This window comes from Takifugu flavidus, chromosome 1, assembly GCF_003711565.1.
Source record: "Takifugu flavidus isolate HTHZ2018 chromosome 1, ASM371156v2, whole genome shotgun sequence".
NCBI classification, from domain to species: Eukaryota; Metazoa; Chordata; class Actinopteri; order Tetraodontiformes; family Tetraodontidae; genus Takifugu; species Takifugu flavidus.
In genome coordinates, this window is record NC_079520.1 from 8,677,056 (window position 1) to 8,695,569 (window position 18,514).

The following is an 18,514-nucleotide window of genomic DNA, read 5'->3' on the forward strand; positions in this document are numbered from 1 at the left end:
GATCCGATGACACTGCATATGAGGACGGTTCTGCCAGAGGCAGGGAGCCGCCGTTCCCTGTCACGTCTGAGGTCGCCTGGGTTTATGACACCTGCCCTGATCCGCCTACAGCCGGTGGGCGGCTTTAACCCGATTCGAATTCATGCGGTTCCCTCACTACCAGCGCAGCTGTCGGGCTCCAGCAGCGAGCCGATCGCTTACGTCATCATGGAAACAGCACATCAGCATCATCATCGGCGTAAACAAGCTTTTTTTTCACCCACACATACAGAGAAGATATTGAGCTAATGTACGGTACCTATTAGCTAAACATTTAAGACCAAAAAAACGACAATAGAGGCAGGAGACACTGTTTTCTATTTAATTATTATAAACCACTAATTGATATAAAATGTTAAAGAAATAAAAAGGCTGAAGTTTGACTTCATTTGCTCGACAACGCACGCATTAAGACAGTATACAGGCTTCACAGGCCTCTGCGGGGGGAAAGGCCTCTGGAGGGAAACAGTTTAGCGTCGACTAGCACGTACTTTATTTGTTCTTATAGCCTTTGTCTGTAAAGCTGAAGGAGGAAGATACAGCACATGTACACGAGCCGTGGAGGCGACATCTCAGGAGGAGAACCGCACACGGTTCCGTCTTGTTCTGACAGCAAAACAACAAAAAGGTAAAGAGTCGGGAAAACGACCGCATTATCAAAAAAAAACCCAAAATTAAATGAACAGTACAGCAACAACAACAATGCTAGCATGTTTGGACAACTTTAAACTAATAAATGTGCCGAAGAGAATGTGGAGTTTCGAATGCCCACGGAACAATTTCCTCCTTGAAGAACAACAACTCGGCTCCTCGAGCATCAGTTCAATGGACGTTTTTCCTATTTCCAAGACAACCGGTGGTCTTCAAAAGCAACCAGCTTGGAGCTGTTTTCGCATGCCAAAGTGTGCCCCCCCCCACCCCTCCCAAAGTGTTTTATAATAAATACAGGTCTGTGCCACTATAAGGGCAGTGAACCCAGGAAGTCTCTCCCATTGTCCTCTTGTTCAAATGTCCATTTTGATTTTGTCCAGAGAGTTGTCGATCTTTGTGAGAGTCTTTTTGATGCGTAACGCTGTTAGCCTGGCCGAAGGATTCTGGTACCAGCACTCCTTCATCAGTTTGGCCATGGAGGTCAGAGTCTGGGGGGAGGAGAAATCGGTCAACATGCGAGTTAACGCGACCGTAACGGGTGTGTGAATGTGACTTACTGGGTCCGAAAACCATCTGTTTGGTATGTTTGGCCTCTGCTGGTCCACACACACAACCTTCTTCATGTCCTCAAAACTGGGATCACTGGGGACCACGTCGTGGAACGGCGGCTTGTAGTCTTCCACGATACCTGCCAGGCACAAATCATTCCAAACTGAACCTGTCAGTTTTTCCCACTTACATACGAGGGTAAGCCTGTTGTAGCCATCTCCTTGTACGGAAGCTACAGAACAGCTCCTGCTATAATTTACCTCCAACACTGAAGGAAAAAAGTATTTTTACACTCCTTAAATTGTCTGGCTGACCTTTACATGGTAGAAAATCAGGTGTATTTGCAGGGCAAAGTTTAGCTTTTTCACAGTATGTTCTCTGACATGTTAAGAGAGGGGTTTAATTATTGCAGTTCATAAACTCCACCACTAGAGGCCACTACAATCCACTCACTAGATGCATAAAAGGTACCCTGGACAAGGGTGGCATCTAATCCCACAAAACCAGCACATGTCTAAATATGGTGGGAGTGTCTTCACACAGTACACAGTGTATAAGGATATAAAGTAAGTAATTGGTACTATAGTCAACTTGTGCTCACCATTGCTAACCGTCCTCCTGGCGATCTCCCACAGGACAAGGCCCAGGGCCCAGATGTCCACTCTTTTGAAGGACTCAAAACAGTCCATCTGGATGGAGTCGTCGAGCACCTCGGGGGCCATGTAGCGCTTCGTGCCCACTTTGGGATTATTCCCCACGTCCAGCTCATTGGTGTCTTGAAAATGCATGACGGCCAGACCTAGCATAGAAGCACAGCCCCTTAAAGTCCCGCTCACGGTAAAACAACACCATTACATCGGCGTTTGGAAGAAGTTTCAATGACGTCAGGACAAACCGTCTATCATCTCATTTAAATGCAGACACACCACTTTGTCGTTAACAGCCCCCCCCCACAGAGCTCCGCAGCTAGCATGTTTGTCAGAACAGTGAATGCATCATCCAGAACAGACTTAATTCATTTAATCAAGAGTGTTGCAAGGTTACAGCTTGTACCTGAATTAAGGTTTATCTGAGCACTTACATAGGGAACATTAGCTAAAACGGCCTGTTCCTCTAAATGTGTTTTCGATTAGGGCCACTTTGGCTCCCCAAATCAGCAAAACTTCGGTCAAGAACAAGAGTGAAAATACTGGCGAAAATACTTAATGCCTGCATCTCATATAATTATTCAGGAAAGTTTAGCAAACACAGGAAATGAAAACATCAGAGGTTTATCGGTCCTCACCGAGGTCAGCGATGCAGCACTGCCCGTTCTTTTTAACCAGTATGTTTTTGCTCTTCAGGTCTCGGTGGGCGATGGCCGGTTTGCCCTGGGTGCCAAAGATCTCCACGTGGAGATGTGCCAGCCCGCAGGCGATGGAGAGAGCCATGCAGAGGCAGCTGGAAGCATCCAGAGTGCTGAGCTGGAGGTAGTCGTACAGGGAGCCCATCTCTTGGAAGTGAGTGATCAACCACAGCTGGGTGCTGGAGTTCCTGGAGGTCATGTCAGAAGCTATGAAGCCTAAGGTGGGAGAAGGGAGTCGATTTTCTGAAGGTGTTTTGCAGCACAGAATATGATCAAGCTGGCAGACTGACTAGTCGGACCAGGTGGATTTAGAGATAAAGGATGATGGCATTTACTCAGTTTTTCAAATAAGCACAGACACACATCAAAGCAGGATGCTGGTACGACCACGTGTGACCTGCCCCTCGTTGGCAGAGCAAACAAACAAACGCGCGAGACATGCGTCTTACCCAGGATGTTCTCGTGTCGCAGCAGCACCGTGTTGTAGATCTCCGTCTCTCTGAACCAGGACTTCTCGTCTCTGGAAGAGAAAATCTTGACTGCAACGTTCTCCCCCTGCCACTGACCCCTCCACACTTCACCATAACGGCCCTTACCTGGGGGGGACACAGAAAAAACAGACATTTGGAGTGAAACGTTTGGCTGGGAGAATTCCTGGAAGCAGATAATTAATAACTTTACTGATGCGGTCATTAGAGTCTCCATCATCCTAATGTGGACGTTGTTGGACTGCAGGAGGAAATAGAACACCTGGAGAACGTGCTCCACACAGGTGGACCCCGAGTCTAGAATCAAATCTGGAACTCTCTTCCCTTGAGGCCCATGTAGAGCGTTACACCAGCGTTCACTCAATGCTTCTGTCAGACTCAAAATTAATTCGGAGCATTTTTGACCTTGTGATTGCGCAATACCACCACTGTCATCCTATTCTGGGATTTTAGATTCGACATAAAAAGGGGGGCTTATTTCAGTTTAGCCCCCGTTAATATGACTCTGAGCAATAAAGAATGAAGAAAACTTTAACTCTCGCAGCAGCACAACACACACAGACCACGGATGTTCACACTTTATGCATCATCAGCTCATGGCGACTGTTCCACCTACTTCTATTTTATATGACACGTTTGTTAAATTTGACTACACCGAAGACCAAACAAAATAAAAACCCTGCTGGCTCGATCAGGCCGCCATTATGCTGGATCCCTCTCTCAGATGAGTAAAAATGTCTCATTAACCTGTAAGAGGAGGCAGAGTTTACTGAAAGAGCTCTATATGAAAAGCTCTAATAGGAGGATACTCACCCACACACTCATTAAGGGTAATTTGTCTGGCCACGGTTCTCTGAACAAGGAAAGGCAACCCTGAACCACTTCCAGAAGTACAGGAGTGATCCAACAGATCCTGGGAGACATAGATAAAAACAGCAAATAGAGAAAAGGTTTATTTTGTGCATTCACACATAACGTGTGTCTATCTGCACGCTCGCTCTTTGAATGAAAACCTCCCCCAAAGGACCCCCACAGTTTGAGTCTTCAAACACGATGAAATAAAGAGTATGTGGGTCTCAGATGGTGACTAATACAAGCAGACTGGTTTGATGTGGCACCCACACGTGTTGGAGGAGGCCGGCTGTGTGTGTGTGTGTGTCGACCATGATATTGTTGTGCGAGTGGGTGTGTGTCTGTGTGAGAGGTGCAGAGTGCCCCCTGCTGAGTAAACAACAGAAAAGTCACCCCCACAATAGCGGCTGGTGTGGGCGCATTAGAGATTTTATCTAATCCAAGGCCCAGACTTTAAAACAGGCACAACGTTGCTAAGCCTTTTATTTTTATCTTGGCTGCAAGACACTGCAGATCCAGAAAGCAACACAGGAGGGCGCTGCAGAGTAGAAGAGTTGCAGAAAACTGCAAAGACAAACAACTGTGCGGGGAGGGCGAGGATGGAAAAAACGACTGAGGAGCGAGCCCTCAGATGAGCAGATGCATAATGCAGGAGCTGCCTGGGAGACAATTTGGAATCACAACAGAGGAATGCAAGAGAGCAGCTAAAATCAATGAGTTACTCAGCAGAGTTTAATCCCCCTCACTGGTAAAGGAGGATTGTTTTTAGCAGGGTATATTTGGAACAGCCTGTAAAGCAGCAGGGGGCATTCATAATGTTTCAAAATCACCATAATCACGCTGAAGGCGGTCAGACGCCTCAGTGTCAGACGGGTGCGATTTTCATTGTTTCCATCTTTAACAGCAGCACTGGCGTCACAAACCTAATTAATAGAGACGCTCCGACTAAACCTATTCTGACAAAGGCACAAAAATGGTTTTATGGTCTAACATTAGAAAATTCCGATACATTTTTTGAGGACAAAGACTCCCAAGCTGGAAGTTAACAGCCGTTTCTGCTGTTTGGGCAGCAGCGAGTCTGTGGGTAGTTTCTGCTGATTAAACAGTGCGCGCGCCAACCATCCGCTGCGGCGCGACGTCTTTCGGACTAATCCCAAACCACAGGACTCCACCTCAACTCTGGATCCACTTAGCCGGCCTCTGAATGTAAACCACTCCGCAGACGACTGACAATGGCTCAGTGGTTAGAAAATAAATAGCAAAGACGTCCTGACCGGTTGGAAGTCGACAGAAAACAAGCAGCAACAGTTTATTCCAGCGCGACGGTCGGATTCTCCATTTTAGAACGAAGCATATGTGGAAACACTCAGCGTTACACAAACGTGCTGATCAAGGTTTTCTGATTTCGTTTAGTGCAACCAATGAAATAAGAGCCCAACACTGACCGCCAGGGTGCTGTCACCGACGTTGGACGCGATGAGGCCGTCGATGGTTCCGTACTCTGCGTCCCGCGACGTTAACCTCTCCATCTGGTTATGGTGGATGCGTCTGAACACCAGGATGGCGGCGGCGGAGAGGACGATGAGGACGATGATGGGGGCCACAATGACAATGACCAGCGTGGTCACGCTGTAGCTGGGAAGTTCTTCAGCTGAGGAGAGGAGAGAAGCTCCGGTAATGTGGGTTTGGACGCGACCGTTTCAGCCCTCCGCAGGAAAAAAATAGTTACATTAAACATTCGCTGTTTGTAAGAGTTTAGAGAAATGATGAAAAGACCACACAGACTGAGGCTCAACAACACAAATTACAGGTTTGCAGTGCTCAGTAGGCCTATTGAAGAAAGATCTGGGCGGGGGTGCATACATATGCACGCACACACACACACACACGTGCACGCACCCACCCCTCATCAAGTCAGCAGAGGCCAGCAAAAGAAACTGACCACCATTCACACTTCCCAAACATTCCGAGACTGATCGGCTCTGCTGCAGCACAGACAATGATCCTCTTTTCTCCACAGCTCCAGTAATCAACCACTTCTGTGAAAGCCCAGAAAAAACTGACTTTCAAGCAGACATTGTCGGAGATTTGTGGACAACATTTGGAATTAAATACTACAAGCTGTGGTTTTATTCAAGCCAGTAAAATAATATACATTTGAGGCCTAAAGGTGCTATAGAAAAGGTGACTGAAAGGGAAAAAGGCCAGCTTTGTGCAAACGGACTCTCCCCGACTCCCAGGTGGCTCCGTCCTCTGGTCTCCTGTCAGCTCGCCCTCTGACAGCCTCCAAAAGGAGAGAGGAGGATAGTGAACCATAACTAAATAATATTCAGAACCTCCCTCAGGCTAGCCCACTGTGTCCCCCTCGTTTCTCTTTCATCAGTTTGCTCACATGCACTACATCTTACGCCAAAATTGGATTTTCCAACGTTTCGTCAGAATTTGATCTTTGTGCCAGTTTACACAAGGACATTTGAAGAAAACTGAATAACTGACCAGAATTAGAACAGCTGATTTTCGCGCTCTTGGCACAGAACAGACAAACCAAAGAAACAGAGTAGAATTCTGAAGCTGATTCAGGAGTATCGGTGATGCACCTTTAACAGGCAGCTCCACCGTGCTGTTCAAGTTACACAGGTGACCGGAGCAGCATTCCACGATCTGGTCTCGGGAGGGTGGGGTCTTGCACGTCATTGTGCTCTGCTCATAGATCTTAAAGCATCCCTTCTGGTACACCAGGGAGCCGGCGCTGTCCGTCAAAGATGAGAAGCAAAGGTGACCCATGCAGCGATTTCCCGACGCGCATGAGCTGCCCTCACATACACACTCGTGCTCCTCCCTTTTCAGAGGCTTTGTCTCAACCTCTGCAAAAAATGACAAAAACAGGAAGAGAAAGTTACAGACGTATTTCTTCAAAGCATGATAAAGAAACGCAGTGCCTCGGGCGGAAAATGGCGACGCAAACGTATGATGACGGGTTAAACTGGCATTTGAACAAGCTGGAGTCAGAGACGGACGGAATCTGTGTTGTGGTAGCTGCGAATTCCTGGAGCTACTGTTTATAGAAAAGCAACGTGGTCACTGTGGACAAAGTCACCTTTCCCTGGAGCTTGCACAGTGACATTCATGTTACACAGATGGCCCTGGCAGCACTTGACAACGCGGGCCGGCGACGGCGGCGTGGCACAGGTGGCTCGACCCTCTTCGTCATCCCTCAGGCAGCCCTTCTGTTGGACGGCTGCTCCATCCACCCGCGTCAGAGAGGAGAAGCAATGCTGGCCGGTGCAGCGACGGTCACGCTCGCACGGGATGCCCTCACACACGCAGTGCTGTTCTCTGAGAACCGGTCTGCCGGCGGACAGCTCCGCGTCTGATAAGGCTGGACAGAGAGGGAGCGGGAGCAGAATCCATTAGAGCATCACAATGAATTAAAAGCCACTCGCTCAGCTAAAAACGCATCGGCGGCCACAATTACACAAGTGGTGAAATATGTTTTGAAAAGAAAAATAGAGATTTTATCAGTAGCAAGAGTGCAATACTAAAATGCTTAGCTATGGTCACATGACAGTCATGTTATTCTCCCAGCCAAATCCTTTAAGTGCACATTGACTGAATAAGAGGGCGATCTAGCCTATTTCCCATGTTGCTGTGGGCTGGTTAATAAAAGTGAGCTGCAAACAGCTCCCAAGTGTCAGATGCTGCCAGCTTCTAGCAAACCCAGCTCTCCGCAGGGTGTCATGGTGTCACACATAAATCATAGAAAACAAAGACAACAGAATATGTAAAAATCACAGCGGGGGTAAGAAGGGAAGCAACAACTTATTCTGGACTCCTGATCACGGATGTGTGTTGCACTGCATAATGTTGCCTCCATTTACAAACATATGGGGGGGAAGGTGACAATCCTGGGCTCAATTTGGACGCATACGAGAGCCACGCGGAGCGGCGTTGCCAGGGAAATCTGCAGCGTCACAACCGACGCGCTCGCGTGTTTTTATGCATCAGAGTCATCTTTGATTTCAATGAAAACAACACTGAGGAAATCTATATTCAGAAACATCAACTGCACCTTTTTCTGGTAACTGCAAGGAGGCGTTCATGTTACACAGATCCCCATAGCAGCATTCCACCACCAGCTCGGGGGTCGGAGGCCTTTGGCAACGTGTGGACTCTTCCTCACTGGCCACTAGACAGCCCTTCTGAAGGACAGATGTCCCGTTTAGTACAGAGAGGGAAGTGAAACACTGCTGGCCGAGACACCGGCTCCCACTGCTGCAAGATGCTCCAGCACACGAGCATTCCATGTTTCTTCTGCTGGAATCACCTGCTTAGAAAGAAGAAACAATGAATTACTGAGAATAATCTGACAGGTTCTGAGGAGGGCTTCAGCTCTCATGCACCTCCTACGTGTGTCACGACAATAGATTATCCCACTAAGGGTGCACGTCGTGTACGTGTAATGGAAGGACATAAAAAAAATTCTCAGATGAAATCCACTTAACACAGACAGACATCAGACATAGCAGACAAAGGCGGGACTAGTCAACGGGGGAGACAGTGTGAGGCCTGGGGGAACCAGAATGAGATAGATCTGCACAAAGATGTGCCTTCCAACAGCACCAAAAAGTACACACCTCTCTTCACTCAGTGTGCTGAGGGTATCTGTGAGCTGGATTGACAACATATTCTGTACTCTTGCACTTTTGTGCAGCACCAAAGTTAGCAAGAGAACCCACTCTGACCAGATCCTGTCTGTTTTTGACAGCACAAACCTTCAACTCCCTCCAGCAAACATGTCTATTTAAAAGTGTGATATGAGAAGTCTTTGTGGGGGGACTCTTACCTTCCAAGCTAGCACAAGGAAAGACCAGAAGGGTCAAAATCAGCACAAACATGTCCGCTGCCACCATTGTAGACCTAAAGTGAAGAGAAAAACACAACAATGAGAGGTGGAAATGTTTGAAATCCATCAGTATAAAACACACTGTATTTTAATGACGACTCTTCTGGTACAGAAGTTAAAATCTAGAGTTGTGAGGTAGATATCTGAGTCCCCCAGACTTTGCTAGGTTTATATTCTCAACCCAAGAATCTAAAGATACAAACACAGAAGAGATCCCACAGCAAACACTTTGCTGGTCCTAAATGTTGGCGACTGGTGTAAATGAATATGTAATAAACATCATCTTCATCGGAACATTTCTCCCATTATGCAGTGACACACATACCCTGTGCCTAAGAATACAAAGGAAATGGGGAGATCTTTTATTATTTCAAAATATAAAAATCAGAGTCAACACCAAGTTTAAAATGCTCAAGAAAAGTGGGTCTCATGCCTTGCTGTTGTCCTGGCAACAAGGCTTTGAGTGGCAAGCAATGGGGAGACTGGTTACCTCCAATTGGCTGCCTCTGCATGTGTGCATATTGATGTCTGCGTGTGTTGGAGGGACCGGCTGCTTGGCAGCCAGGGGAGAGGAGCAGACAGACCACAGAGGAGGAGGAGAGGAGCACAGCAGGGAGAACAAGTGTGGGCGCCCAAATACCATCTCCCAGAAAGGGAGAGACGGTCAAATCCTTTAATATTTAATGTGCCTTTGGAAGCATCCATATGCGTCACGTAGGACTTTTTCTGCTTTGCACTGTGCCAGATTGGAAGAGACCACCCCTTTAAAGAGTAAAAATCCCAAAATAAACAGACCCAGTGGAAGCAGCGATTTACCAACTACAATATGTGAGTTTTGTGGAAGCATCAGCCGTGTCTCCGTAATCACCAGGACCGTTATCTTGAAAGCATGTGTGCTTCAGCGCTTCCGTGCCAATGAGAAATACCCCAGCCCCACCAAACACACACCCACATACAGTGCACCCCCCACCCCCCGCCCCCCCAGGACATTGTTTCTGTCTCACAGACGTAAATGATTAAGTGCACGGTGTTAGCATTAGCCCAACGGCTGCCTGTGTGCACACAGACCACTTGCTGCTCCTTTAATCAGAGCACAACACATAGGCTGCATCACAGAGATAATCGGCAGCTTTGTCTGCTCCCCCCGGAACATGAGGGGGTGGGGTGGGGGCAGAGGAGACTGGGGAGGTACGACGGGGGAGGAAATAGGGGACAGTAGGTCAGAGGAGGGCAGTTAACATATTTCATGTGTGATGCGACAATGAGAAGGGCCACAGGGAGGGAAGTGGGACAAGGTGTCTGGTGTCAGCGGTGTGGGGGGGGTGGTGGGAGGAAGGGTGCCACGCTGGTAGAGCGGGGCTGGCACGGACGCCGAGAGGAAGGCTGATTAGGAGATGAGCAGAGGAATAAAAGACAAAATGCCTCTGCAGTCTGCAGTCATTCTGCGTGATGAAGTTCTCTATCCGGCTCAGATCTGTCAATCACACGGCTGAAACGATTCATTAGCAGCATTCTAAAGAATTATCAAGGCAAATTTCTTGGCTGGAGGCTCGTGCGCACAGCCCTGGTTCACCCAGAGGATTTAAATGATGCACAACACTGACGCAATTTACGCCAGGAAGACGACATACGAGCAGCATGAGGTTCGCACTTGTGGAGTGTATAAATTATACAGAATACTTTCCTAATTGATGGAGGAACAAGCCCTCGTTTACAAAGAATAATTGACCGGGCCGACCGTATAGTGACAGATCAATAACTTACCTCAATTAACTAAGTAGAGCAGGGCACAGGAACTATTTAATGGCATAAATGAGTGCTTCTAAATGATCTGCTGCCTTTCCATCTGCAGCAACTGCCCCTCATCAAGTCAATTGAATGATCCCAAAGAAATGCTTGTAACAAGCCGTGAAAAGCCCACCGATATCACCGGGAAAAGGGAGTATCACTGACAGGATTTGTTTTCTTACTGGGCCTCGGACAGCTTTGGCTGAACGGAACTCAGTGGGGATTTCTCGAAAGGAGACAGAAATTATCTGCAGAAACCAGAGCAGACTTTATATCCCCGTCTGTGTATGTTTGCTCTGTTGCTTATATGCCAACATATTGAATTCTGCAATTATCTGCCAGTGTTCTACAGCCTGCGTTCATCCCCGCTGACGTCCTGCCAAGGATCTACCGTCATTCTCTCCTCTCCTTTAGCCGTCTCACCCCCTCATCTCTTTTCCTTTACTGCTCCCTTCCGCAGCCTTTCAATGTGCTGTAATATGAATCCAAGCCCTGACCCAGTAAAACGCCACATGTTTCTGATTATTCTCATATAGCGCTTGGAAAATAGATTGAATGCACTTATTACATTAAAACACATAGGAATATGTTCACCGCAGCGAGCCATCCATTAGCATAGCTTCTCTTTACGTCAATGTTTCTTTGTCCTGTGTCCAAACCACACTCACAAAACATGATGACTTCAACATAAAACTAAAGGCTAACGCCTCCTCTTCGTATTTAGCGATTATTCTTTCTCCTGGTCGTTTATGTGGAACATTGACAGCGCAGAACGCTTTTTCTGTAAAAGATAATCCATCTGGCATCAGTTAGAGCCGCGCGTGGAACCAGAGACAACAGTGAGCTCAGGACAGTTAGAGAGGCCGACTCACTAAATCAGTGGGTTTGCTTGAGTGGAGACTGCTCACTCCTGCCACTGGTGGAGGACGCCCTGCAGCGATCCCACAGATCCGTTCTCCACCTTCATGACGCCACAGTTCCCCCTGACTGGACAGTGGGTTTCTGCAGAGGGTAATCTTGATCAGCACCCTTTAAGACCTTCAGCAGACGTGATTAGATGAGATGATTAAACACAGCACGTAACTGCAGACAACCGAGCCTCAACACTGAGGGATGCTGACAGCTATGAACGGACTGATTTGAGGAGTCGGAACCGTGTCACTTCCTGTTCAAGCCCAATAACAACTAAACATTTCTGTTATTTTTAAATCAATACATTAACGCGGGCTCACCCGTCACTACTTGCTAAAGACATGTAGGATGTCCATTAAGATCAATAGCACCAGACAGATCTGAGCAGCATTCTGCATATCTAGGTGACAAGTTACAATCTGAACTGTTTCCAACGACCATTTAAAAAAATGATCCTCAAAGATGTTTTATTACTTTTAAGCAGAACGCCATCCTGTCTGGTGAGCTTTTTGTATCATTGAGGTAGAGGAGGAGGAAGGTGGAGGGGGGGGGGGACTGGGGCTCCCTGCAGGAGCTGCTGAGTCATCGAGCTGGCAACGGGGGAGAGGTGAGGCAGAATGTGTGTGAGCTGGCAGCCTGGCACAGTTACCATGGCACAAATAGCCCCGGCAGTGAGGAAACTGCAGCAAACTGCAGGACGGTGAGGGAGGGACACGAGCAGGGAGTGGGGCGATGCGAAACCTGCCGCTTCTGTCCCCGTCCCCATCACTGCTTCCAGACCCAGACGGCCAAAGTGCCAGCGTGCCATCAGGGGCACAGATGGTTGGCTGGTAGGTGGATGTGGGTGTAATTGAGACCTGAGGGCGAAAGTGTTCATCTTTGCAGCAGCCCACATTGATATTCACACACTGCAGCTCAGCAACCACAATCCTGTTCCCGCAGTACAACACTCGGTCATAAAATACCCAGGTTCTAAGAGAATAAAGGCACAGGTGTGAAAACGGAGTCAAAACAAAGCCTAAATCTCAAACTAGGACTGTTTTAAACACATTTTAACATCATTTGTTTTGTCCACAGGGGCAGATTTGTCATATTGATGGTTTTCCAATTAAAAAATGTAGAGCCTGGCTTCTTTTAAGGCTCATTCATTAGACAGTAATGATATAGTTGGTCCTTTTTAACCCCGTGGAATAAAAGAGAGAGCAGTTTATATTACAGATATTTTGCATGATAGTATTGTACTGTAAAATGAGCTGGTTAGGCAAGTTTGAGAGGATCCCCAAGAAGAATCAGATGATCCTTTATCTGTTCAGACAGAATGTCCAAGTCAGCTGGGGTCAGAGGTCACAGTTCAGGGGGTGTTGGCAAAATGAATGGGTGGAAGAGGGTGGGTTTCGGGCTAGATTGACACCTCTTCAAACCCCCATCCGGGGCAGCAGATTGCTCAGAAGATGCGCTGGAGGTTTGGCTGTGACAGGTACATTCACACAGCTCCTAGAAAAACACTGCTCATCGAAGAGCGTCCAGACTTTTGTGCTTGTGTGGGAGCAACAGGACTGGTTTTAAAAATGGGAGATGAAAGCAAAACCTCTCTGGCAATAACAGAAGAACCCTATGGGATTCACAGGACCCTGTCAACTCCAACCAATCTCCATCTCCCAGAGCACCTCGGCAGCTGCAGCCTTTCACAATGTGAGGAATGTAATCAAATGCAAATACCCCCCGCTTCCACCGTGGAGCTCAACAGGAAGGCAGGTGCGCTGCCTCTCATGCAATATGCCAACTAATGTGCACATGATGTATTCAGCTGAGATCAAATGCAACCAGAGACAATAGCTGTCTCTTTCACTTCCACAAATCCTGTCTGCCTCACAACATCCACAGGAGCTTTACTACGGCCAGCGGTCCAGCGTGTGTTCCTAGAAAAACTTTGATTTGCTCTTGAACAGGTCTTAGCAACCCCGTAAAGAAGCTGGAGGACACCGACAATGACACGGGGATATGTGCAGACAGAGCAGCTCCAAAACTAAAGCAAAGCCATATTTCTACTGATACAAGCACCTTTGGCACCTCCAAAAGGTCTCGCTCGGGGCCTAGCGAGACGCTCGTGGAAGTTTTACGACACTTGGGATGCCGTTAACGGGTCCTCTGCGAAATGGTCGCCATAGTGATCCGACATCCATTTTCACATGGCCATCAAAAGATCAGAAAGCGCCCGTTCAAACAGGGTCTTTACGGCCCGCTGCTATGTGGGCCACCGGAGGAATGCACAAACACCCCCCCCTCCAAACAACCATCTCATAAAGTTCACGGCAGCACAGAGGAACTTGATTTGTGTCCCAGTAAACCAATTTTCCATCCTTGCCAAAAGGTAACGAGTCAGGCAAGTGACGACTGAAGAGTGACCCAAAACTCTGACCTGGACCGGCCACGTGATTATTACATATTACACAGTAGGTCCTGGGGGTGGGGGTGCATTTTAGTATTTTTTGAAATAAACATTATTTAAAACATAAACACTGCTGCTATTGTCCCTATTTTTACTGTAACTATGGAAAATAGCTCTAGGAATCTTCCCTGAAGAATCATCAACAATACAACAGAGATAACGGTCCCACACTCGGCTCCACCGCCGATCTGGGACGTCACGTCCCGCGGCCAAAGGAGTCCTCACGGCTGGAAGCTGCCTGGATTTATGACAGACGGGTCTCGGAATTCAATGACCAACAAATCTATCGAAATTTTAAATTCTTTAATCCGAGACTTTGTTATTGTTGGAAACAATCAGGAATAGTTTCAGTGCTGACAGCAAATAGGAGGACGCGGCGCGTGCCGCCGCTGAAACGAGCCCGTACGTTTTCCACTGACAGCTGAGCAATAAGAGAGCGCTGATGCGAGCGAAGGGCTCATAAAATGTGTATTGCAGATGGTCTCCAATGAAATTCTGGATCAGAGAAGAGAGAAAAAGTAGCCACGAGCGCTGCAGAACTACGTGTCTGTGCGTCTGTGCATGCGGAGCCGTCCCGTCCCCCGTCCCCGCTTTTCATCCACGCTCGAACACAGAATCGCAAACTAAATCAATATGTCTCCAGGAGACGGGGAGGAAGAGGACAACAGGATCCCAACCGGAGACACAAATCTGGCCGCTTGTTTATCTCATTCTCTCTTTTCTCTCTAACTTTCCAGGGTCACACTGAGACCGCAGAGCCTCCAACTCCCAAAAAGCTCTTCTCATCATGATGTGTTTGGGCTTCATGAGGCAGATTATTAAAGAGACTCCACAATATCTTTTTTTTTTGGGGGGGGGGACTAAAAATAACACTGCAGACAGAAGGTCTCTTTCTCAAAGGCTGGACACGAGCACAGGGCTGAATCAAGCAGCCCACACTCGCTGCCTCATCCGATGCCAAGGTTGTTCCTGGTCAAACTTCCTCATGACTGGACGTGTGTGTCCACCTGTGTGGCTAAAAGCTAAAGTTAAGCTCAAAGCAACAAAAACAACAAACCCTCGGCCCTTTTCATCTTCCACTCGACACCCTCGGCCCACGTTTACAACCACAGACAGACAGTCCCCCCCCCCCCCCGAGCTTCAGAGCGACCTACATGGTGGCGCGATGAGCCTCAGAGTCTTGCTCAGACTTGAAGCAGTCTATCTTGGTCTCATAACTGCAGCTCTCTTGTTAATGACAGACTGTGTAACCTGATTCCACACATACACACACACACACACACACACACACACACACACACCACCCAACCCCCACCAGTCTCTCTGGGTTTCTTGGATCACACTCTTCCCTCTTCCTCCACCTGCATATTGTTCCAACCAAAACAACCAGCTGCTTCTGAGTGCCCCCCCCCCCCACACACACACACACATTAAAATTCACACTTTCTGAAACTATTGAACTTTTGTGGGAAAATGAAACAGTTTATGTGCTTAAGGGTCAAAGGATTTGTCTCATCTTTTGCCTAAAATCGTTCGATCAGACCTGTTTTGGCTTCATCACAACCCCAATTTGTCTTAAATTATGAATCAAGGAGAAATTAAACACGCTGACATGACATCCAGGATGGTGCCTTAACTCGGGTGGTGGTTGGGGGGGGGTGTTGTTAGTGGTCGGGACGCTGTAAAACAATAGTCACAGCCAGGCTGACTGAATTAACAAAGGCAGACAATAAAAGACTGTAGAGCAAATACGGGGAGAAAGAGGGTGAATCCACATAATGAACCGCCGACTGAGCCGATATCAGGGGCCCGCTGCCTCGGCTCAAGCCAGGAACCCTCAAGGTCCCTGGAATTAAACCCTATCTTAGCACAGACTTTCTGTCGTCTCTTTTATCAGACCGGTTCTCCTACAGGAGCCCACCAGGCGCCCGACTTCCTCAGCGACTGGTCAGCTAGACTGCAACACAAGCACACGCTGGGCCCAGTTTATCTGTCAGTTATCACCGTCTCCCGACTTTTCACGTCAGAACTCAGTCTAGTAGATGTGATTTGCATGTGTACGAGCTCTCCAGGCTCGTCGGGGGCTACACCACGTGCAGCGTTAGACTCCCTACTGTCACTGTTTTGCTGTTTCCAGGCTCCACAAAAACTGGAGTTATTTATATGGCAGGATAAGTCTACCAATTATTTAAAGTTGCTCTATGCTGTTCCCCCTTTGCAATTTTTTTCTAAAGCTAATTAGAGTGTACTCCCTCGTCTCCAATGTGGAAGACGGATGCTGACCATGGAACGAGATAACCTGGGATCAGAGCGTCAAATGGAGAATTTCCAGCACGCGGGCCCAACACCAGCCTAAACACAACCAATAGAATACCGGACCTCTAATCCAGTATCTCAGCTGTCTCAATGCGGTAAAAAATACTCAAGTTTAAGCCTCAGTACTTGTCAGAAAATGACAATCCATTTATTATTACCAGTTTGCACCATCCCTTCAAATTCATTTCGAGCGCCTAATCCGCACTGATTAAACAGTCTTTGCTACAGGCAGATCAGATTATCATGCATACACACACTGTGTCAGTTTGTTAAATGGCTTAGCATTGAAGGCGCATAATTAAAAAGGAGTCTGGAGTGTGCGTGTTCAATCAGACAGACTCAACTGTGACAACGCTCCTCAAACAGCAGACAGCGGGGTTCTTGTGTTCTCTCCAGTTTGGGGAGAGCAGGAAGGCAGCCCAAAGTTGATTCCGGGGAAGATCGCATCAGTGTGAGACCTTCCCATTCACACTTTATTTAATCTGCGCAATTATCTCTGAGCCTTTCTGACTGGCACCAACCGCCCGGCAATGAAGTTTGCGCGCTCTCAGCGGCTCCTTTACGCACATGGAAACGTCGTGATCACGTTTGGCTTTTATTAATCTTCCCGTCGCGGGCCAACAGCTCAGCAGCCCTGGGTTTTTGTGGGCTTCTATGATGGAAAATGGAGCTGCAGAAAGATGTAGCCGCTTGTACCCATGTCGGCCCCCATCAACACCTTCGATTGTGATGTTAAAAGTGCCCAGCGTGTGATGATGGGGCATGCGATCAGGAGTCAGAACGACCCCCCCCCCCCCCCCGGGAAAAGCTTTCTGCATGACAAAAACTCTAAAAGGAATCTCAACTAGTTGTAAAGCTGTGAGATTGATTTGGCTGTAATGGTCAATCGCAGTCGTTTAATTTCTCTCCCTTTGCAGCGTCCATCCAAAATATGGCGGATATGTTGGATTTAAATTGGGATTAAAACACGAGCAGGACCAGGAGGGTGAAAGATGTGAAGGTTCGGTCACCAAACAGGCCAATGGTGTAGGAGGGAAAGCCCAGACAGAGACGGGAGAGAGAGACGGGGCTTTAAAAAACGCGTCACGACACATTTTAGCCTGCGTTTCACCAAAACTTCTCCGCGTCCACACGCACGTTAAACACCAACCATTGTGTTACGCCCTTGTTCAAAAATTCTAAACGTGTCATGATTATTGAACTCACCTCGTTTTCTTTCCTCCAAAGTGCTTTAGGAAGAGCTCGGGAACTGGCGCAGTTCGAACTATTCTGCCATCTCCCGAGAATTCACCGACAACGCCAGATTTGTTTTCCAAAGTCTGAAGGAGGGGAGCCTACATGGCAGCAATATCATCGACCGCCGGGAGCCAAAAGTGTCGGGTTCGGTCGGTGCTGGCCGGGCGGAACAACTCCTACATTTTGGGACGTCCCCTCTCTTTGCGCGATAACGCTGCAGAGGCTTCGGGAATCGCAGTCGGAACCACGAAGGCGAAAAAGCCACTCACGGGCTCCGAGGAGGAAGTTTCCTTGCAGCAACTCAGTGGAATTAAGCGCCGTCAAGCGTCGTGGTGAACAAGCGCGCTTCCGGTGGAGCTTTTCAAAATAAAACTGTTTTCCCCGCTCCATCGTTCGACGCCGTTTGTTAATATTTAGGCTGTGCTTGGGGATTAGTTACTTGCACTTTAAACTTTGTACAGACTAAATTTATTTACCTCTAGAAAATAATCTTTAATTCATCATAAAGTTAATTGTTATCTAGACCTTAAGGCTGTGCTTTTATTATGAAGTGAATCTTTTTCCTGTCACAGATTTTTCTTTTCTCTTGGTTGAAGTGCAGGGTATTTAAAACATTGCTGCTTTTTGGTTTACTATGCCAGGTTCACTGGTCGAAGAGAGGCGGTTTAATAACTTAATTGGTCATACAAAATAGACGTTTAGAAAGCAGACGCGGTGCCATTGTTGCTAAGGAGATAATCAAACCACTGTCACTATGTAATTAAATATCCAGTGAATATTTTAGGCTGCACAAAGATGCCCTCGAGACCGTCCAAACATAACAGCTGCTTGAGATGTGGACAAGAATGGCAGTAATGGAAAATCACAACCAAGTAGGTAGAACTTTGTACAGGAACATTGACCGAAAGGTCCGGTTTCAGAAATGAAGACTCCTCCAGATATTGTGGAGAATGAACAATGTAAAGTCCTGTGGTATCTGCAGATCC

The 18,514-nt window shown here is 47.6% G+C and overlaps 1 protein-coding gene across 5 annotated transcripts; it reads right to left on the minus strand.

The window, feature by feature from the left end:
- Positions 1–347: 347 nt before the first annotated feature.
- Positions 348–17,803, minus strand: LOC130525730 (activin receptor type-1-like). Of its 5 annotated transcripts, none has more exons than XM_057032836.1 (13): positions 17,499–17,792; positions 11,488–11,617; positions 8,768–8,841; positions 7,994–8,251; positions 7,022–7,303; positions 6,522–6,788; positions 5,370–5,575; positions 3,886–3,985; positions 3,034–3,180; positions 2,525–2,800; positions 1,841–2,038; positions 1,248–1,378; positions 348–1,178 (listed from the first exon to the last, which is right to left on the minus strand). In XM_057032836.1, exons 3-13 carry the CDS (start codon positions 8,832–8,834, stop codon positions 1,044–1,046), a joined length of 2,067 nt encoding a protein of 688 aa, XP_056888816.1. In that variant the 5' UTR covers positions 8,835–8,841; positions 11,488–11,617; positions 17,499–17,792; the 3' UTR covers positions 348–1,043. The 5 variants fall into 5 exon arrangements, with proteins under 5 accessions (XP_056888816.1, XP_056888808.1, XP_056888800.1 ...); XM_057032828.1 differs by having other exon boundaries at positions 11,488–11,653; XM_057032820.1 differs by lacking the exon at positions 11,488–11,617 and having other exon boundaries at positions 17,499–17,803.
- Positions 17,804–18,514: the final 711 nt, after the last annotated feature.